The 23,711-nt window shown below is 39.1% G+C and overlaps 1 protein-coding gene across 8 annotated transcripts in view; it reads right to left on the bottom strand.

Moving 5' to 3' along the window:
• cacna1bb (calcium channel, voltage-dependent, N type, alpha 1B subunit, b) overlaps positions 1-23,711 on the bottom strand; it is a 411,213-nt gene that overhangs the window by 246,779 nt on the left and 140,723 nt on the right. For all 8 annotated transcript variants that reach the window (XM_057818689.1, XM_057818692.1, XM_057818685.1 and 5 more), the window contains one exon: positions 890-981. In XM_057818689.1, coding sequence (XP_057674672.1) covers positions 890-981 — 92 coding nt within the window. The remainder of the gene's footprint in view (positions 1-889; positions 982-23,711) is intronic.

Genomic DNA, 23,711 nt, shown 5'->3' with positions numbered 1-23,711 from the left:
CAAAAAATGTGCATGTAGGTTATGCTGTTATAGTGTCCCTACAATTGGTCGACCAAACCTACTGTACGCTCTTGCCTCTCAGTACTTTTTTTTTTTTTTTTTACTTTATTGTATTAATATGACTGCTCTGCCCTTTGGTGAAATGTGTATTTGATAATAATGTTGACTTCTGTTTTGTGATGCATGCTTTTATTTTGGTGCAGGATGCGTAGAGCAGGTAGTACTTCCGCACGTAAGCAAGAGCACACACACACACACACACACGAGGAAAAGCGCATTTGCGCCAATAGAGAACTTGCGCAGCCGAGTTAGAGAGAGGGGGGAAAAAATGACAACTTAGCTCGATGTCTAGCTAGGACTTAGCTCCAACGTCTTGGTGAGGACAGTACAATGACGTATAATGCACGTTATTGGATAGTTATTTTGAGATTTAAGGGTAATTAAAGGGTAATTAATTCTGATTTACGCGGAAATTCAGGTTACGTCGCCAGCGCAGGAACAGAAGTCGTTCATAACCCAGGGACTACCAGTACATTAAAGTAGTAATAAAACGGTAAATTAGGTGCTTAATAGGTATCTATTAACATAATTTCAGACCTCTACCTATTTTCTAAGTGGGTAACTTGCTAAATCTCAATGGGTTTAAATACTTCTGCTCCTCAGTGTAAGTCTAAAAGGAGCTTTATAGTCTGGGAAAATACGGTACTCAAAATATACACACAAATTAAAGTAAAATATTGTGGAAAAAGAAAATTGGATGACTGACCGACAGACTGGTTGGCTGTCATGGCAGACTGTGATACAAACTTATTGCATAAATTTCCATTAATGATCAAAACAAATCAAACAAACTTCCTAACTCTGTGAACGTGTTTAGAGAATGACTTACTGGGAATCCCTGACACAAGTTTGAGGGGTCGCAGCACTCTCACAGCCCGGAGTGTCCGCAAGTCGAAGTCGGAGCCTACTTTTGCCAGGATCCTGTGTATAGACACACACAAATATATATAAGCACATCTGTGAAGCAACATACTGTCCATGCTTTAAAGTTGGATGTTTAACTCAACAATAACTCCAGTTTTAAGATGAAAATAGATAATAATTGTCACATTAACACTCAGTGAACAAACGACCTGTATTTTTATCTAAAGGCAAACAGACACAACCACACACGTGCGCACACCGCTTCCCGCACACAATTTCATATACAGTGCCTTGCAAAAGTATTCGGCCCCCTTGAACCTTGCAACCTTTCGCCACATTTCAGTTTTCAAACATAAAGATATAAAATTTTAATTTTTTGTCAAGAATCAACAACAAGTGGGACACAATCGTTAAGTGGAACAAAATTTATTGGATAATTTAAACTTTTTTAACAAATAAAAAACTGAAAAGTGGGGCGTGCAATATTATTCGGCCCCCTTGCGTTAATACTTTGTAGCGTCACCTTTTGCTCCAATTACAGCTGCAAGTCGCTTGGGGTATGTTTCTATCAGTTTTGCACATCGAGAGACTGACATTCTTGCCCATTCATCCTTGCAAAACAGCTCGAGCTCAGTGAGGTTGGATGGAGAGTGTTTGTGAACAGCAGTCTTCAGCTCTTTCCACAGATTCTCGATTGGATTCAGGTCTGGACTTTGACTTGACCATTCTAACAACTGGATATGTTTATTTTTGAACCATTCCATTGTAGATTTGGCTTTATGTTTTGGATCATTGTCCTGTTGGAAGATAAATCTCAGGTCTCAGGTCTTGTGCAGATACCAACAGGTTTTCTTCCAGAATGTTCCTGTATTTGGCTGCATCCATCTTCCCGTCAATTTTAACCATCTTCCCTGTCCCTGCTGAAGAAAAGCAGGCCCAAACCATGATGCTGCCACCACCATGTTTGACAGTGGGGATGGTGTGTTCAGGGTGATGAGCTGTGTTGCTTCTACGCCAAACATATCGTTTTGCATTGTGGCCAAAAAGTTCAATTTTGGTTTCATCTGACCAGAGCACCTTCTTCCACATGTTTGGTGTGTCTCCCAGGTGGCTTGTGGCAAACTTTAAACGAGACTTTTTATGGATATCTTTGAGAAATGGCTTTCTTCTTGCCACTCTTCCATAAAGGCCAGATTTGTGCAGTGTACGACTGATTGTTGTCCTGTGGACAGACTCTCCCACCTCAGCTGTAGATCTCTGCAGTTCATCCAGAGTGATCATGGGCCTCTTGGCTGCATCTCTGATCAGTTTTCTCCTTGTTTGAGAAGAAATTTTGGAAGGACGGCCGGGTCTTGGTAGATTTGCAGTGGTCTGATGCTCCTTCCATTTCAATATGATGGCTTGCACAGTGCTCCTTGAGATGTTTAAAGCTTGGGAAATCTTTTTGTATCCAAATCCGGCTTTAAACTTCTCCACAACAGTATCTCGGACCTGCCTGGTGTGTCCCTTGGTTTTCATAATGCTCTCTGCACTTTAAACAGAACCCTGAGACTATCACAGAGCAGGTGCATTTATACGGAGACTTGATTACACACAGGTGGATTCTATTTATCATCATCGGTCATTTAGGACAACATTGGATCATTCAGAGATCCTCACTGAACTTCTGGAGTGAGTTTGCTGCCGAATAATATTGCACGCCCCACTTTTCAGTTTTTTATTTGTTAAAAAAGGTTAAATTATCCAATAAATGTTGTTCCACTTCACGATTGTGTCCCACTTGTTGTTGATTCTTGACAAAAAAATTCAATTTCATGTCTTTATGTTTGAAGCCTGAAATGTGGCGAAAGGTTGCAAGATTCAAGGGGGCCGAATACTTTTGCAAGGCACTGTATGTCTAGATATTGAACATATTCAATCATCCATACATATTTGCTTAAAAATATATTTAGATGGGGTTTTCAATGTTATTCTTTTGAATGGCGTTCCTTCGGCGCGCCGCACAGCCCAAAGTATTTGATCGACCATCACCATTCAAATATCAAAATGATCGATAAATTGCGCGACGCAGGGAATTTTTCGAATGACCCCCCCCCCAAATTTTCCATTCGACCATAAATGCGGATTTTTTGAAAAAATAAAATGTTTTTATTTTTAATGCATCTACTGCTATATTTTTTTTACAAATTCGCACAACTTAAACATAAAAAATTCCACAACGGTAAGGGGCATAAAAGTTGTACAGAATTTGGCAAAAAATTACAGATTGCCCAAAATTTGCCAAAAACTGGCCTATTTATTTCTAATAGGATGCCACTGACGGACATGTACGTCATTCCATTCATTTCTAATGGTAAACATTTCCCCTTCATTTTCAATGACAGGAAAACAACAGGCGTTTGTGATATTTGACCGCTTACCATTACAACCCATTGACACCCATTGGCCTAAAATGTCATTGCATATAATTGAATTTCCAATATATGAATATAAAATTAAGACTTTGCCGGTAAAATGTTGTCTATTAAAGTTGTAAAGCAATAAAACAAACAACAACAAAAATAAATGAAATGAACCAAAAAATTATAATGGGTCAAAATTATTTTTCAAACAGATCATATGACTAGCACCTTAGAGACGGTCATTTGCTTTGCTTAGGCCAACAAAAACTAAAAACTGCGGCTGTTGGGTTTGTGGCGCAGGTGGCCCGGGAGACCACCCTGGGTGCCGGGGGGGGTGACGATGGCCCCTTTGCTGGGCTGCGTGAGGAGGGACGGGTTGCACTGACACCACCCTCACCACCCACCTTCCCTCCCCAGGCTGGCTGGGTGGGAGCCAAGGCCTTGGCGCCCACTCCGTCTCCGGGTTGGTGTCTCCACTCGTCTGCGTGGCTGTCGCGTGTTTAATGGGGCTCGCGCACGGCTCGATGTGATTGGCGACACTCAGATGGGGAGCCTCGGTGCCGGCATTGGCGATGGGGCAGCATAGGGTAGGTTGCCGACAGGCTTACACTCACAAGGCATTCACACGATTACTGGTTTCTAGCTGACAGAGCTGATTTGTGTACACTCCACCCCTCCCAATTACTTATCTTCTAGACTCTCTCCCCCCCGCCCCCCTTCATTCCCTGGTCAACAGCCCCCCCCCCCCCCCCCCCCATGGTGTCAACTGGAAATACATCTACCTGACGATAGCACCAATGTATTAATAGTTAGTGTAGGCGTTCAATGTATTTCTTGTTGTTGGTGGTGTTTCTTTTCTTTCTTTTCTTATTTCTTTTCTTCTGTTCCACCATAACCCCTTCATGTTCGCTGCTTTGTCTTAATGAACGAGATATGTTGAATGATCACAACAGGAGTATGTTATACACTCAATGTGAAACATTAAAAGTTCAGACCAACCGGACACTTAGACTTCCATTCTCCCTGTCAAACAGCTGAACAGGACAGGTTTAAAAAAAAAAAAAAAAAAAAAGAGATGGATATATGTTTTTTTTTTTTTTCAAACCTAAGCTTTCAAAAGCGACAACTACTTAGCAAGAACCAAGGATTGAAGATGTGGACCATGAAACGCCGGAGAGCACTGCCAAAATGGTGAGCATGAGTTTCAGTTTGCTTCACTGAAGACCTTAACCCTAAAAAAATGATGGGAAACAAACAAAAAAAAAAAAACCTCAAGCTCATTTTTAACGTATTATTATAAATATTTCTAGCTGGAATATTAAGTCAAATGGATGCAGTGTCTATTTCTCCACTAGGCAAAACAGAAAAACGCGCGCGCTCACACTTGCACGCACACACAGACACTTGGGATTCCTGTATGTACGAGCATGGGCTAAGCTACTATCCGAGCATATATCTTGTAAGTTGATTTTATTGCTGACGCTGCGTTTCGGGGTCATCAACATTTTTGCCTCCCCCCCGGGCCACAAATGTATAACTCCGACTATGCCACTGACATTCAACTGCCCCAAAAGGAAGTGACCAGATATCAAAAGGACGCCTACCCGAAATGTCCCCAAATCAACAGGAAGTGACCTAATCGATCGGTACCTACCACATCAAAGCCCTATCGTAATTTCTCCAGAAATTGCAGTTTTTAGTTTATTCATGAGATTCCTTTTTTATTGTTTTGTTTTGGAAGAGATAAGCCTCAGTAGTACAATAGCTTCAAATTGATCTGAAGTCCTCACTACTAACATTTTCTTCCACTGAAAGAAATGACTCCCACTCGACAAGTGTGGTAACAGAAAAGGTTGAGAGCAATAAAGGTCATTACTCCCCAGTTATCGGTTGCCAAGGTAACCAGTAAAGCATATTTCAGCTTTCCGAACCCCATCATAACGAGTGGAATCAGTCTGATGGAATGAAAATGACTGTTCAATACCATAAAACGTCAATTTATATAATTCATGCACGCCCTTTATATTTCATCAAATAATTGATTTGGAAAAGTTTCCTTTTATATTTGGCTCATTGCTTCATGATATTTAGATGGGAGTTTTGCAAGGCAGAGGCCCATCGAATAAAATTCCTCAATTTTATTTTTTTCCTTTAACATCTTTTTCTCCGTGTTTTTTTCAGCATGCCACACAGCCTAACCCCGTTTGAACGACTTGCACCTGAAGACTGTATCGTAGCATATATTGTGCCATGCCCATATTTGGCCATGTTTGAGTGCTTTAATGTTGCTTTGAACAATCACAAAGGGTATCTGTTGACCGGCTTATCAGAAACTGTGCTTATGACTCACTGTTCGTACCAGCTAGGACCAGGCTCTCAAGGTTTCAACTTAAGATGTTTTTCTGATGGAAAATCCCCAGTTTGGGCCAGAGTTTTGGCAACGCCCTTCAAGCAGTATAAAAGACTTGCCTCGTATTGTGTTTTCTTGTACTTTTGCAAGATCACAGCTCTTGTCTGTATCACATTTGTACCCAGAATATTCTGCAATAAAAACCTTCGAAGGAATACTGTTCATCTTCAGCCTCTAATTTGCCAGCATTCTCACAACCTGAAATTCAATGAACATTTGAAGGACGAAGGGGGAAGACGGCATCCTTCAACACACCAAATATCAAAATGACCAGAATTCTTGCGCGACGCAGGGAAATCTTCCGTTCGCACGTAAATAAAAAGAAAATTTCTTAAAATGTATCTAATCCTACAGTTTTTGACCAAAACACATAATTTATACATCAAAAATTCCAGGAAGGTATGGGGCATAAACATTGTATACAGAATTTTCTAAAAACGTACGCTTCCCCCAAAATTTGCCAAAAATGTCGTCATTTATTTCTAATGGGATGCCATTGACGGCCATGTATGTCCAAATTCTCTGTTTTATTTTCAATCGCAAAAAAAGTGTGTGCCCAAATTAACAGGAAGTGGCCTGATATCAACAGGACGTGTCCCTGAAATGTCCCCAAAACAACAGATAGTGCAACAGGACGTGTTCCCGAAATGTCCACAAATTAACAGGAAGTGACCTGATATCAACAGGAAGTGACTTCAAAATGCCCCCAAATCAATTGGGTGGGTCTTAGATCTGTATTTACCACAGCAAATCTCCCTGTGCAATTCCTCCAGAAATTGCAGTTTCTAGTTATTCATGATATACAATACATTTTACTCAAGTGAGGGTTGCGTTACTTCAAAATAATATTACACAAGTAAAAGTAAAAGTAGTCATCCAAAAAAATGTACTCAAGTACAAGTAAAAAGTATCCAGTGAAAAGACTATTCAAGTAATGAGTAACATTGTGAGTAACTGCTTATTTTTGTTTGATTTTTTTTAAACAATGATATATTTCTTTTGGTATTTTTTTCATGATTTTTTTATGAACTGTTGTTCTAATAATACAGTACAATAAAGCATTACACAACCACATTAAGCCAAAGGGGGGGGGGGGTCATTGAATTCCGGCCAGATGTAAAAAAAAAAAAAAAAAAAGTTCAGAAATGAACCATTATTCAGCCATAGATCATGAGTGTCCTCTAGTGGAGAAAATAGTTCCAAGTTTGAATAGTTCCTTCATAGTTACTATTATGAAATTAAAATGATCATATCTCCGGTTTTCCGTTGTCAATCGGTGCCAGATAAAAACTGGAAGAGAGTTTTAAATCCACAATTTTGAGTCATGTTGAGGGCTACGTTAAATACTCCATTTTTTACGGTGCTTTAAAGACGCCACGTGATTGAACAGGCTGGAGTGATCATAGAACGGCAAGCTTGCGTCTGATTGGTTTAATGGAGTCATGTGATTATTGTTGCGAAGTCTCATTGGTGAAATTAGTCGAGCTACTCTTGGCATCGCTGGCAAAAAATAATAATAATCTAATATAGAGAATAAAGAGGAAAAATGTAACGACTCTTGTGTAGCCCAAAGGAGCAGCGTAAGAGTAGCGTTTTTTCTTCACAAATCTACTCAAGTAAAAGTAAAAAGTATGGCTTTGTAAAACTACCCCTAGAATTACATTTTTCCCCAAAAAATTACTCGTTACTAGTAGTAACGTGTTACTGACAACATTGGTTACTACCCACTTCTGCCCATTGTGCAAGCGAGGTCACCAAAAGCGAGAATAAAAATAATAAGTCCCTTCACAATACATCAAGTTACTGTGACCCGGCCAGGAATGCAGGAATAAAACGTGGGCAATGAAGATAAGTCAAGAATCCTCCCCCAATGCCGCTCTTATCCAAAATCAATAACTCACTTTGCTCTGTTAAGTGCACGTGTGCGTATTTGTTCATCCATGTGTGTGTGTGTGTGTGTATGTGTGTGCCTGCACATTTTCCTGTGAAAGGCTGATTTGATGGCTGTGTAGACAGACAGTCTGGGCAAGGATTCGTCGGAAGAAGGAGCTATAGAATTTTAATATTCTTTTATCATCACTACAATATGTCCGTGTGGGCGCCAGACAGCGAGACCGGAAATATGTTGCGTGATTGCATCGTCTGTCAAGTACACACAGTCGCGTCACTTCCCTCTAGTGATGAGTGCATAGTGAAAACATTCTGAGCAGCCATGGTTAGTCTTTTTAAACAGAAACATAAAATGTTTTGGGATTTTCTTTTTTTTTTTGCGTGAGTACTTACTAATAAAAAGATGACACTCTTATTAATATTGCATTCGCAGGTTATGAAACAAACAGGATACGTGATCAACTTTTAGGACGTAAACATAGTTTGCATCTACCGTTTAAGTCGGCCCAGCCGATGATCCACAATGAATAGGAAAAAATTGAAAAAGTGAAGGAATTCGGCCCCACGGCCAAGCTGCAGAAACAGCGACAGCCGAACGAAATGGGTGTTCCGCTGGCACTGCTCCAGCAAGTCGGCCGGAATGGCCAAAATTCCACGCATTCACTCCCGTGTTAACCCTTTGTACTGACTCCATGTTCCAAAAGTTTGAAGAAGGCTCACCGAAAACGGGTTAACAATTTATTCGTTGACAGTTGTCAAAAAACAAGGCAAAAACAGACAAGGGAAAGACCCTGCTGGATCCAGAGTCGGCAAAACAAGGCTACATAGAAATGTTCACGAGCAGCAACCGTGTTATCTAAATGTTCAGTTCTTTTTGAAAGCTGCGGTGGAGTGGGCCAGGCCGAAGGCGTGGCTGGATGTTGTCTTGGGATCCTCTTTCTGTGGCAGATTTGGGCGGTGAAGTTCATGCGTCATCCTTTGTGGCTGGGACGTGGTTGCCACGTTGACCGACGCAGGTCTTGACGTCCCAGGCGCCCGCTATCAACTTGTTATCCTGGTTGGGCAAGGGGGTTCTCCGTTGCTACTTGTTTTAGGACAGAGCGCCCTGCTCTTTGTCCTGCAGTGCCCAGGAGAACTGATTAAGAGAGTTGGTGCGTCAATCTTGCTCGTGATGCACACATTGGGCTTCTGTGATAAGATGGCATTGTGTATCTTTTATGTCCTCTATTCTGCTTCTTTTCATTAAACTATTGTTTTAGTGCTATTTATTTTATATTAGGTGTGTTAGAGTAATACAAACAGTCCTACAGTAAATCTGAGAAACGACACTATTCCCTGATTGATTATATTAAGTGTGTTGGACTAATGCAAACAGTTACAGTGCCTTGCAAAAGTATTCGGCCCCCTTGAATCTTGCAACCTTTCGCCACATTTCAGGCTTCAAACATAAAGATATGAAATTGAATTTTTTTGTCAAGAATCAACAACAAGTGGGACACAATCGTGAAGTGGAACAACATTTATTGGATAATTTAACCTTTTTTAACAAATAAAAAACTGAAAAGTGGGGCGTGCAATATTATTCGGCCCCTTTACTTTCAGTGCAGCAAACTCACTCCAGAAGTTCAGTGAGGATCTCTGAATGATCCAATGTTGTCCTAAATGACCGATGATGATAAATAGAATCCACCTGTGTGTAATCAAGTCTCCGTATAAATGCACCTGCTCTGTGATAGTCTCAGGGTTCTGTTTAAAGTGCAGAGAGCATTATGAAAACCAAGGGACACACCAGGCAGGTCCGAGATACTGTTGTGGAGAAGTTTAAAGCCGGATTTGGATACAAAAAGATTTCCCAAGCTTTAAACATCTCAAGGAGCACTGTGCAAGCCATCATATTGAAATGGAAGGAGCATCAGACCACTGCAAATCTACCAAGACCCGGCCGTTCTTCCAAACTTTCTTCTCAAACAAGGAGAAAACTGATCAGAGATGCAGCCAAGAGGCCCATGATCACTCTGGATGAACTGCAGAGATCTACAGCTGAGGTGGGAGAGTCTGTCCATAGGACAACAATCAGTCGTACACTGCACAAATCTGGCCTTTATGGAAGAGTGGCAAGAAGAAAGCCATTTCTCAAAGATATCCATAAAAAGTCTCGTTTAAAGTTTGCCACAAGCCACCTGGGAGACACACCAAACATGTGGAAGAAGGTGCTCTGATCAGATGAAACCAAAATTGAACTTTTTGGCCACAATGCAAAACGATATGTTTGGCGTAAAAGCAACACAGCTCATCACCCTGAACACACCATCCCCACTGTCAAACATGGTGGTGGCAGCATCATGGTTTGGGCCTGCTTTTCTTCAGCAGGGACAGGGAAGATGGTTAAAACTGACGGGAAGATGGATGCAGCCAAATACAGGAACATTCTGGAAGAAAACCTGTTGGTATCTGCACAAGACCTGAGACCTGAGATTTATCTTCCAACAGGACAATGATCCAAAACATAAAGCCAAATCTACAATGGAATGGTTCAAAAATAAACATATCCAGGTGTTAGAATGGCCAAGTCAAAGTCCAGACCTGAATCCAATCGAGAATCTGTGGAAAAAGCTGAAGACTGCTGTTCACAAACACTCTCCATCCAACCTCACTGAGCTCGAGCTGTTTTGCAAGGATGAATGGGCAAGAATGTCAGTCTCTCGATGTGCAAAACTGATAGAAACATAACCCAAGCGACTTGCAGCTGTAATTGGAGCAAAAGGTGGCGCTACAAAGTATTAACGCAAGGGGGCCGAATAATATTGCACGCCCCACTTTTCAGTTTTTTATTTGTTAAAAAAGTTTAAATTATCCAATAAATTTTGTTCCACTTCACGATTGTGTCCCACTTGTTGTTGATTCTTGACAAAAAATTAAAATTTTATATCTTTATGTTTGAAACCTGAAATGTGGCGAAAGTTTGCAAGGTTCAAGGGGGCCGAATACTTTTGCAAGGCACTGTATATTGTGTGCGTGAGAAAAGTAACTATTCCCTTCATAGGGCACTTTCACATTGGGCCAAGAGGACCAGGCTCCGGTTGGAGAGCTACCTCGCAACAGAACACAGAAAGTGAAAGTATCCCGCACTTCTCTCAACCCTCACACAGGAACAGCATGCAAAACACAACCACCACAGAAGAACCTGATTCTGTGTATCAAATGCAACTGCTTAGCAACATTTGGCAATGGTTGATCGTCTGTCCTCTTGCCATCGTTGATTTTGAATAGCATGCATGCTGTACTTCCTCTCCAACGCTGTGACGCTGCATCTAAAGTACCAAAAGTGCACCCTGCTTGCTTTCACAAGCGAAGCAGGGTGCGCTTAAAGCGGACAACAGCTCGTTTGTGTGGTCCGAACTCGAGTTTGGATGCGCATTCACATTTACAAAACAAAGCAGCAATCGGAGAAAAAGAACTCTGATCCGTTTAAAACGGACCAAACAGTGCTAGTGTGAAAGCACCCTAAGTCGCACTGGACATAGACACCACCATCAGTTGACAAAACAGCTCCCACAGACATTGCGCCACACCTTCCCATAGTGGGCCAACCCAGGTGGAACGTTGAGTTGGTTTTCACTGTGATAAACACGCGCTGTGTTCTAACGCCGGATTTAGGTGGAAACAGGACGAAGGTTTTATTGCACCCAAGCAGGCAGGAGTGTCTCAAGAGTGATTTGGTCAAGGATTCAGGGTAACTATTATATTAAATAGCACCAGGCATGCACTTTGAAACATTGTGAAAAAAAAAAAAAAACAATGGATAAAATTTGGGTATTTTGGGTATACTTGAAATATTTACGTAAAATGAACGATAACTGCCCGTTTTTTGCTTTTAACCAAGTATGTAGTATGTATGTTTTATGTTCATATATCTATAGAAATTCCATTTGTCTTCAAGAATACTGAACTTAAAAAGCTCTTAGTTTCGTGACGGCCGCCATGTTGGACTGCACAATACCGTAAAGTTTGCTTGAAATAATTATGTAAAATGAACGATAACTGGCCATTTTTTGCTTTTAACCAAGAATCTAGATGGTTTTACATTCATATCGATAGAAATTCTGCGATTTAAGCATTTATTTACCAGAATTTTAAACTTAAAAAGCTCTTTGTCTTGTGACGGCCGCCATGCTGGATTTTGTATCTCTACACAATAGCGGAATTTAACCTGAATAAGTTGTGATTGTATATAGAAAAATGCCAAATTTTGCTTTTGTTGAGTAAAAGTAAGATGATTCTGCATGCAAGTTTCTGATGTGAAAATTGAGTGATTTATTAGCTGATTATTTTTATGCTGACGCTATTTTGGGCAAAAACTTATATGATATATTTAAATATTGCTATTGATCCTGAAAATATAGGTGAGTATCTCTGCGTTTGGTGATTTTTTTTTTTTTTTTTTTTTTTTTTTGTGCATCTAGCATAAATTTTAAGAATTTTATAGCCATTTAAAGTTTTCTTATACTTGTGTAAACAATAATTAATCGGGATTTTATTAGGGACTTTTTTTTATGTTGCTGCTCATGGAGACTCGTATATACCTAAGGGAGGTGCTTGTTTTGGTTTTAGGTCTCTAGCAGCTTTGGTTTTGAAAATATTTGAATTTTAAGTTTTTGAAAATAGGCCCCCACCAGATCGGCACCGAGCGCCGTGTCCCGTCAACTGATAGTGAAGTCTATGCACCTATTGATTTCTGATATAATAGCATGATAAGTGTGTAAAAGCATGTACAATACTATTAACTGTTATATAGTTATTTTAATTGATTTAAACATTTAATGACAATAGTATGACATTTAAACAGCCAAATGAACAAACTAGACACCATCTGAGGTACCTTCTTACACTATCAATTAGTTGATCACGTAAAGACATAGATTTAAGAGTAGCTCCCCCAGTCAAGGTAAAGACTTTTAACATTTATTGTACATAATCGGGGTAAAAATACAGGGAGGGTAAAAATCTTTTTTGTGTAGACAAACCATCACGCACTGCGGAAAATGGGCTTCACCATTAGACAAGAGACATTTCATGCCAATTAGACCTACAATCTTGTAAAGGGAAACGAGCAAACTAATCATCAGTTCAGTATGTCACATCCTGTTTGTGATGCTGGGTGTATGTGTGTGTGTGTTTTGGCGGCCCTGATGTCATGTGATACGAGCGGACAGCTGTGACAGAGGCAGGAGAGGCCACAATGCACATGAGCACGGTGGAAGTGGGTACACATGAAGTCATTGAAGCTGCCAGAGTCACTTGCCGTCAAGCATGGCTGCTGTTGTATGGTTTTGGTTTTGAATTGACACACCCAGCCTGGCGGATGTTCACCAAGGCTTGCTGTCAAGTCATGGGCAGAGGAAATTTGTATTAAGGCATTTATCATTATTATGAAGCCCTACAGCAAATTCCAATGATTTTTTATACAAACACATTTTCAGAAATGGGCAGCTGACCAAAAAAATAATGATGAGTGGGTAGGCCTCAAGAGACACAATTAAGAGTTTTCCCGATCCGATCACGTAATCAGAAATCGGGCCAACTGCGACATTTTTCAGAGGATCGGAATCAAGTGAAAAGGATCGGATTTTTAATTTAGAAAATATATATTTACTGTATGTTTTTCTGCTTCATGTTCGTACAGCGCCACAGCCTCTCACCGTCCCTTCTGTTAAGCAGTGCGGCCAAACTTTCCAGCTTGCGTTTGGTACTTAAAATTAACGATGATTGACAGGTTTGCAGCTTTGATCTTGCCGGAGAAGCTTGGTAGCTCTACGATCAAAGGCACAAATCTTAATGATTTTCTTTCAAAGTTTAGTCGGGCTGCTACCATTGATTCAATGGGTTTAATCTACAAACAAATCCATAGACAGTTCAGTTGCCAGCTGCTGGGAAGTTTATGTATTTTTGGGACACCCTATTTATATAAATAACCAGATCAATAACAAATAAGGAACTAAGTTTAATGCGTTAGTGGTGCATCCCCTCTTTCCATCCCTGAAGGCCGGTTGATGGGGACACGAGGCCCTGGGGACCACCCTCGATACCTGGGTGGTAACGATGGCCCCTTTGCTGGGCTGCGGGAGGAGGGATGGGCTGCGCTGGCTTGCCACCCCACCGGATTGGCTGGGAAAGGGCCATGGCCCTGGGGTGGCACCCACTCGGCATCTCCACTCCTCTACAGACACACTCAAGTAGGAAACCTCGATGTCAGGATTAGCAATGAGACAAGAATAGAATAGGATGCCAACATACTCACACTCGCAAGGGATTCACACAAATACCGGGTTCTAGACCACATGGCTGATTCAGCCCTTCCCCCCTTCTTCACCCCTCCCAATCACTTATCTCTCAGACCCCCTCCCTTCCCCACTTTCCTTGGTTATCAGGCCCCCCACATGCTGTCAAGCGGAAATACAACTAGCTAACGATAGCCCCAACATATTTCTAGTTAAAGTAGGTGTTTAATGTATTTCTTGTTGTTGTTTGTGTTTTTTCTGTCTCTCTCTCCCTCTTTTCTTTTGTTCCCCCATCTACCCTTCCTGTTCTCTGCTTTCTCCTAAGAAACAAGGTATGTTTAATGATAATAATGAATGTATGTCAAACTCAGTGTTGTTAATCTTACTTTATAAAAGTAATTTCTTACAGTTACAAATTACTTCTCCCAAAAAGTAATTGAATTAGTAGCTCAGTTACCTGAATGTAAGAGTAATTAATTACTTGGCAAAGTAACTGTTGTTACCTTTCTTTTTTTTTTTTCATTCAAATAAAAAACATTAACCTTTGCTATGTTTGGAAGTCAATTAATGTTGTGAATCAACCGTTAAAAGTTGTTAAAATTGCTCCCGTTATTGCATTATTTCTCTTCCTGAGAAGTCTACTGCTTTAAGATGGCAGCTGTTTACTAAGGCCGGCGAGTCTATCATTTCGCATCTAGTTATCTATACTAAGCCTGAACGATATATCGTTTAAACATCGCCATCGCGATGTGCGTGTGTGCAATAGTCCCATCGCAAGCACGTGCGATAGTTTTTCTTTTTTTTTTGATCCACATACGCCTCACTTTCTGGTCTGCACACAGCCTCCTACCCTCCCTCTCCCAGCCTTTTGATCCTCTCAGTCACTGCGGCACAACGATGGCTTTGATCTGGCCAAAGAAGCAGACTTCACACAGGCATCTGTCAATCATCGTTTAACTTGTTAAACAGTTGCAAGGAAGCCGCGCTGGAATGAATGTGTGTACTGTGGGGACGTTGGAGACATTTAAATGCCAGAAGTGATCATGAGGAGTTTGAAATTTCTACATGTCACTTCAACGGTCACAGCTAAAGTAGATAAACAGAAGCATTTAATAAAGCCAAGCATTTATCTGCTACAGTACTTTATTCTTGTTCAAAAATGATTTGGTTGGACAGTTGTTTAAAACATCATAATTATGACATTTTAAGTGCTTAAAAACCATATATACATTTTTTAAATCACTTTGGGGGGAAAAGTGAGAAAAAAACATGTCTTATATGTATCTCTTTCCAATGCTAAATCTCTATAAATACATTGAGCACAAAAAACACACAAAAAAAACAAACAAACAAAAAAAAAAAAACAAAGTGGGGGAGGTGCGCTACTTCGCGGTTTTTCACTTATCGCAGCGGGTTCTGGTCCCCATTAACCGCGAAAAACAAGGGATTACTGTACACTGTGGTGATGGTGAGTCATCTAAAGTCTTTCCAAACAGCTATTTAAGTCATCTTGTGTAAATTTCTTGAAAGAAATATATATACATTTTTTTTAATATCGCAATATATCGCAAACCCAAAAAAAATCGCAGCAATAGTTTTTTCCAATATCGTTCAGGCCTAATCTATACATTTGATATCAATCGTAGCATCATATGGGTGTAGTTTGTAGGCTATCGGCTACAGTCAGGTATTATTGGCGCCACCGAGCATCGCGTTTGCAACAGCGTCACAACTCCCTTCCCTCCTCCCAACTCCCGCTTTACTCTCTCGTCTCCGTGAGTCCATGTCTCTCAGACTTTTCTCGCGTCATTCAACCAACGTAGTAACGCATTGTAACGCACGTCTTTACATGCTCCGTAACGGTAACAGCGTTGCCAAGATGAGAAAAGTAATTGATTAGATTATTCACTACTGAAAAAAATAATGCCGTTAGTAACGCTGTTATACTCTAACGCAGTTATTAACAACACTGGTCATACTCCCATTTGATACATTAAAACTGTTCAGATCAATTGGACACTCAGATCTCCATTCTCCGAGTCAAGCAGCTGAACAGGAGAGGTTAATAAATAAATAAATACAATAATGTACAAATCTGTCAGTCATCGTTAAAGTTGCAAAAGTGTGCTGGGGCAACTCATTGTGCAAGTGTGCTGTTCTCTGCAGCGTGAGCATCAAAGTGTGAGTGGACTCACTCAGTAAAGCATTTAATAAAGACAAGCCTTTTTCTACGTTATTCTTGTTTAAAAATAGTCAAGTTAAGTCAGCTTTATTGTCATCTTCGTATGCACATGTCATACAAAGAAAACAAAAATGTGTTATCCCTATGAAAGACACATAACACAGGATTAACTTAAGTGAGATATACATACATTGGAACACAAACATTGACTGGTAACAATAATAATAAAGTGATGTAGTGACAGCCAACAATTGAGACAGTCCGTTGTTGTGTATTGTCAGGCCTAATCTGTTCTTATGAGCAGTGTTGTCACGGATTACTTAAAAAAGTAATTTAATTACTGATTATTGATTACACCTCAAAAAAGTAATCTAGTTACTTTACTGATTACTTTATTATCAAAGTAACTTAGTTACTTTAAAAGTAACTTATCAGTTACGTTTTACCATTTTTTTTCCCTTTTGCTCCCTCAACATAAAAATAACAGAAAAATGTAATCGCGTTTAATTGAGTTTTTCACATAAGTCATAAATTAATTAGTCGACCACCATTGACTCGCCCTTGCTTAGCCATTCCGGAGCCCTAAAACTAACAACTAACTGACAAACTGCACAAAATTTGTTGAAATCAACTCCAACGACTAATTAAACCCCTGCTGACTCCAAGATAAAGCCTAATGTAAAAAATTCTGAACTTCCCCTTTGAAATAAAGACCTAGCTGTTAAAATGTTGTTTCTAAAAGTTGTAAAGCAATAAAACAAACAACAAAAATTAATGAAATGAACAAAAATCCTACAACGTAAAATTTTCATAATGGGTCAAAATCATTTTTCGAACCGATCACGTGACTTGCACCTTGGAGACTATCCTTTGCTTTGCTTAGCCAAAACTACACCAGAGGAGGCAAGATGGATATTTAGAATTTCTTTAAACCTAAGCTTTCAAACGCTGCCAACAACAACTTGAACAGTTGATTGAACTCGAACAGTGTCGAGATGTGTATATGTATATATATATATACAGTATTGGCCAAAAGTTTGGAGACACCTCAAAGATGGATACTTTGAAGAATGTAGAAAACAAAACCTGTTTTCAGTTATTTCACTTTTTTTGCCATTCCACATGTTCGTTCATAGTTTTGATCTCTTCAGTGAGAATATATAATAGTAGTAAAAATATATAAAACGCAAAATGTGTGTCCAAACTTTTGACTTTCGTTTCAGTCTTCAACATGCTTCTCCCCCCAGTCCCACAAATGTAAAACTCCGCCTATGATTACAAACTCTAACTATAAAATGTACATAATTACACATATTATAAAGGCTGGTTACAAACTGTAGAAGAGCTGGCTGTCTCGTTACCTGTCGGCTTTTTTTTCGCGACACGTTGTGCTGTAATTCCAAGTGCTTCCTTGTTGAATTGGATGTCGGAGATATTTTTGTCATCTTTACTCGACGGATATGTGAAGTAATGGCTGTATCTCCAGTGAGCAAATGCAGCCGTTTATTGTATCTCTCCGGATCCATTACTGTTAGCATCCTGATAGCTAGCAGGCTATGTTGTTGACCGCCGTGGCATACGGCGCGCGCATAGGCAGCATGGCATTACACGTGACCCCCCCCGATGAGAAAACGTGAGATGTGATGTCACTCCCAAACTCAAGCGCAGTATTATCTTTTCAAATGCTCTGCGTACATGACTACAATATTCTTCATTCTACATACAGTATGAGGCAACAACAAAATAGTAACGCACAGGCACCGAGGAAACTAACTTAATCAGATTACCCGCCTGCAAATATGAACGCGTTAGATTGCTCGTTACTGAAGAAAGTAATGAGATTATAGTAACGCGTTACTGACAACACTGCTTATGAGGTAGTACAAAAAAGATTCAAGTGCTCTGTGCATGTATGTGTGTGTGTGTATGATGTGTGGAAGCCAATAATGGAGGAAAGGGAGGGAGTTCAACATCCTGATGGCCTGGTGAATGAAGTAATATGTTGGGAACTTTTGTTCAGGAAAAAAAAAATACTTTCATTTTTTTTATTTATTTATTTTTTTTTTTTATCGGTAGCGGATCGGGACTCTGTATCGGCAGATTCTCAAAATCAGGTGACATTTTTTTTTTTTGTGTCAAATACATCTATTTTTTAGGGCTGTCCCAAATGACAAATTTTCTTTCGATCAGTCAGCAGACTATTTTTATGATTAGTCGACTAATCAATTTTTTTTTTTTTTTTTAATTTTTTTTTACTAATTTAGCAATGAAATTTTTGTTGAAGCTTATTAATTCCCAAAAACATTTTGGAACACTTAAATTCTTAATAAAAGTACAAACAAACACTTAAATAATAATAAATCACAAATGAACAATGCTGATAGCATTAACTAGTGCAAAAGAAAGGAATGTAAACAGATTCAGAACACTGACTTTGCCTTTCCAACATGATTCAAAACAATTCTTAAAAAAAAAAAAAATCTGGCATTAATATTCTAGTATACTACTACATATAAAAGTATGATAATAATTATAAAAAATATTCATTGGAAATCAGATTTTGAAGAAAGGGTGTCATTTTAAAGCTTTTCTTAGTGTAGAATCTGAATTCTGGAGTTTGTGGGATTAACTCCAGAAATTGGTATTTATATGACGAACATGACTTGCTTTTATTTTTTAAATGTTCACCGGAAGTATGTTCGCTAAACCGCTAAACGTAGGCGTTATACTCCCACAAAAACAAAAACACTTTTCGTCATTGCATGTGGTGTCAGTAATATTTTTTTGTTTGTTTTTTCATTTTTTTCTTTTGCAAATTCTGTTAACTAGCAATTGTTCATGGGTGAACTGTCACCTTTTAACCTTTTAAGTTTGCGTTTTGGAGAAGACTGCCAATGTTTAATAGCAGGCTAAAGTAGGTTGACTTTTTTCCCTATTAGCGTCAATGTAGCAATGCTAACGTTTACAGAGTTTAATATAGATGTGTTTCCTTATTTTGTATGTCTGAACTTTAATTCTACGGCGTGTTGATGACCAATAAACATCTGTGAAAAGAATTGGCGTCTCATATGCCATCAACACGCACTCACAAATGCATGCAAGCACGCACGCTGCGATAAAACGCAGCCGTGAAAACTACTGCCCTCATTTTTATTTACCGTGCGATAAATGGACTTATTGCATATCGCGACAGGCTTACAAACTTCAATAAAACATGTCGTTTGTTAGTTAGATGGACTCATGATCTGCCAGCTTGTTTTCTCCTGTAGTCTTCCAAAATTACAACTGGGTGACGGCGCTTTAGGTGTTCATTCACAGCCCTGGTATGCAACTGAAGAGACAGGACACAACGGTGTACCCTCCTTTGTTTCGTTGAAATAAGTCAATGTTTTAGCCACACTGGTGCGCTTTTTTGGCTTTGTGCCACTTTCCCCGCTAGCATAACGAGCATCCCACATTATCAACTTTCCACGCATATATTTTTTTAACCCTTCATTAATCGTCGACGGGAGCTTGTGCTCGTCGACGCATTTACGTCATTGATGATGTTGACTATGTCAACAAGTCGGGACAGCTCTAACAGTTTCTTATTTTTTTAAGGGCTAAAAAGTAACACAATAATCCAGAAATACAATAGCATTGCCAAAAGAAACAAAAATAAATGGCGGAAAACACAGACAAGACTGAAAAAGCAGTTTCTGCTCTTTCAACCCTCTATAAAATAAACTGCTGTATTTTAAGCCAAAAGAACTGTTGTGTTTGATAGAACAATATGCCTATATGCTGCCATAGCAGATTCATGGCCCATTAAGCCCCTGAACTATTAACGTGTCCCTTTTACCCTTGAAACCCCCGTTTACAGACGTCGTGCAACCGCTTTTGTTTCAACCCAGCCATAAAAAGAAGGTTTGTATGAGGTAGGTAATTATTATTTATTATTCAAAATGTCTGTCATTTTTAGCTTAGAATCAGACAAAAAAATTATTCACTCGCATATTTTAAACTTTTAAACATATTACGTCAGAATGAAAAAATTGGTGTCTGTAAGAAAGTCACGGATATCTGCCTCATAACTATCGATTGATTGTAGGGTTGTTCCGATCATGTTTTTTTGCTCCCGATCCCGATCGTTTTAGTTTGAGTATCTGCCGATCCCGATATTTCCGGGTCCGATTGCTTTTTTTTTGCTCCCGATTCAATTCCAATCATTCCGGATAATTTTTCCCGATCATATACATTTTGGCAATGCGTTAAGAAAAAAATGAATAAAACTCGCACGAATATATATATTCATCATACAGTACATAAGTACTGTATTTGTTTATTATGACAATAAATCCTCAAGTATTTACATTATTAACATTCTTTCTGTGAGAGGAATCCACGGATAGAAAGACTTGTAATTCTTAAAGGATAATGTGACTTTGTATATTGTGACTAAATATTGCCATCTAGTGGATTTTTATGAGCTTTCAGTAAATGATACTGCAGCCATTTAACTTCTGCCCAAATGCATGATGGGAAGTGCAACTATGACTGTGCGCAATGGTACCAATTGATATATCTTCTCAGCGTTGGGAAACAAAATAGGGTGTTAAAGAAAAGATCAACTACTACCTTTCTTCCCCACATTGCTTCCCACAATATTTTAATCATTGCGGGAGGGATTGAAAGGCTTTAGCCAATTAAAAAAAAGGCTTCAAAGGCTGCCAAAATTCTCTCTACTCGTTTTACGTTGCCTTTTAGCTCTATGTATATGTGATACGGTGCCATTATAGATTGAACGCGACAATGCGTGAGTGGGTAGTGCAGCGCATGCGTTAATTGCGTTAAATAGTTTAATGTTATTACCGCCGTTGACGCGATAAATTTGACAGCCCTACTTTAAGCCAAAACTAAAGACTCTGGATGAGTGTAAGACATTTTGTCTGTAACGTTAAGTACAATTAGAAAATGATTTAATTAAAAAATATATATATATACTAAAAAAGGCGTGTCCGATATTTTTTTGCCGATTCCGATACTTTAAAAATGACGTGATCGGACCCGATCGCCCGATCAATCGGGACATCTTTAATTAATTTTTTTTTTTTTTTTTTTTTGTTACTTTCGCATTTTCCCCAATATGTTACATGATAATTGATCCAAACAAAGAAAAAAAAAAAAAACGTTTAAAAGGGTAAATATATGAAAAAAAACATCTTGACCACTCCTTGATGTCTGCGATTTCTGCATCACGACCCTTGTTATATTACCATGTTTCACCCATAAAATTCCCAAAAAATCCACCTGCGGCCATTCACAGCTGTGTCTAGACCAGTGCTTCTCAATTATTTTCTGTTACGCCCCCCCAGGAAGACGTAAATGTTTCGCGCCCCCCCAAACTCTGCCGTCACTGTAAATAGTATCATTTGTCTATAATATTACTATAATAAGTACGCCTCTACCTCACATTGTATCCTTTTTTTTCTATTAGGGAAAATAACAGATCAACTTATAAAGTATAACTTTATTAACATTGTTTTGTTTGTAACAGAAAAGACAACGTGCATCAATTTGCCTGAATTAAAAAAAAAAAAAAAAAAAAGGCACATCCAAACTGTAAAAATACACTCAAGGTACATTTTTGGCCATTTGATACTGAAAAATAAAATCAGTAAATAATAACAAATTCAAATTGATTAGAAACATTAACTCATGAGGACAATATGCCAAAAAATTTGACCGAAAAAACAAAACTGAATAGAAGAAGAAATTTTTTAAAAAGTGTCATTGGACAGAACAACAGTTTTTTATTTTCGCTGCTCCCAGTGTCACCTCCAGTTTGCAATGATGTGGGGTTATATTGCACCGAGCATGCTAACAGTGCTCACTGGTTTACTGATATAACATTGACAAAGCGGGATGATTGTTGACAATATTCGGCACGTTTTCGCTGAAAAACAACCAAGCGGCTTATCAATGAGATTGGGGTGTAATGTCTTTAAGTGGCGTCTTACTTGATTTGGCTTCCGGCTGTCCGCTATAATCATTTTTAGACACAGTAAACAGTGGTCTTTCCTCGTCTACCACTGTATTAAATGTCAAAGCCAAAAGGCAAACGGCCCGAAAAAAGCGCATTCTCGGAGGCCGAGGGAGAACCGTAGGTGAGGGCGGTCGTCGTGACGATCCCGAGCCGAAAATGGCACTTCTCGGGCAGACACGTGAGAACCGGAGAAGACAGTGGGTCGCTGCGTGAGTCCGGCCGGAAAGCTTTCGAAAACGGCGCACATCTCTCCAGCTCTTCATGAGTCTCTTCCGTGTGCTCTTGCTTACTTCAAAAATAATGTGCGCACTTTGAAAATGAGAGCGCCACTGCCACCAACTGAGTGGATGTACAAGTACACTTTATTCTAGTACGGCAAAAAAAAAAAAAACATGTTCCCGAGGTCACACGCGCCACCCCTGGCATCGCTCTGCGCCCCCCTGGGGGGGCGCGCCCCACTATTTGAGAAGTACTGTCTTAACTAATGATTCAAGACATTGTCCTAATATGATTTAGAAAGAGAGAGAGGGGTAATAATTCATGTTAAGAATAATCTGTTTAAATTATATCAAACCAATGAAGTAAATTGATAAGCTAAATGTGAGGACTAAAAAGTTTTTAATGTTGCATTTTGAAAAGATTAGGGCCAAACATTTTGAAATTAAAAAAAACAGAGGACTCTGCTGGCTGCAAATCATGATAGTTATGTTATCAATACTAATATGTGACTGGAAAAATTAGTACATCGGTATGCAGTGGCTTTGCATGAGCAAACAGTATTTAAACTAAAAGAAAAAGGGCTATATTTTATACTGCATGATAGCCATTGTCAATCCATTGCCAAGAGTTTGACAAAGGAGAGACGAATATGATGTTTTGTGATTTATGTCTTGGAATGCTATCAAGTTAAAGCTGCCTCATTGGAATCCTTTTAGAAACAGTAAAGATTCAAACATTAGGATTCTGTAGAACATTCCCATTGCATCTTTGTGTAGAGAACATGGACATACAACTAAAACTATTGATCCAGTATGTCTCACTTTCTGGTCTGGTCTACACCGCATTATAATTGTGCTGAGTATAGAAGAACAAAGTTCATACCTTTCAACAGTGTTTCTCCAAAAATATGAAATAAAAATTGGCAATAAAGGTATGCAAGCTATGAACACATAGCACCGACACAAACATACCAAGTGGGATTAATATAAAGCCAGACAGTAAGGATATTGTTATTGACTTTTTGTGTGTGTGTGTGTGTCTAAGTTAGAAGCAAGTAATCATATTAAATGACATATAAAATAAGTGAAGTGTCTCGCCGCCTCACAAGAATCAACAAAGACCAAGGAACTTTTATCATGTCCTATTTAATCTATGAACAATATTCAACACTAAAAAAGGCAATTCCAAGAGAAGTTGCATGGAGGTTTCTTTGCTTTACTGGTCAGCAGTGTTGCTTTTGACAGCACTTTTAATTTTCATATTAGTCTTTTGGACGATAATACTTACTAGTCTTAGTCTTATTTTAATCATCTCAAAACCTGTTTGTCTCTCTCTCGTATTTGTTGACGAAAACTCAAGACAAATTTTGTCTAGTTTTAGT

Source organism: Corythoichthys intestinalis, chromosome 17, assembly GCF_030265065.1.
Source record: "Corythoichthys intestinalis isolate RoL2023-P3 chromosome 17, ASM3026506v1, whole genome shotgun sequence".
In the NCBI taxonomy this organism is placed as follows: Eukaryota; Metazoa; Chordata; class Actinopteri; order Syngnathiformes; family Syngnathidae; genus Corythoichthys; species Corythoichthys intestinalis.
This window is presented reverse-complemented; position numbering and strand designations above follow the sequence as displayed.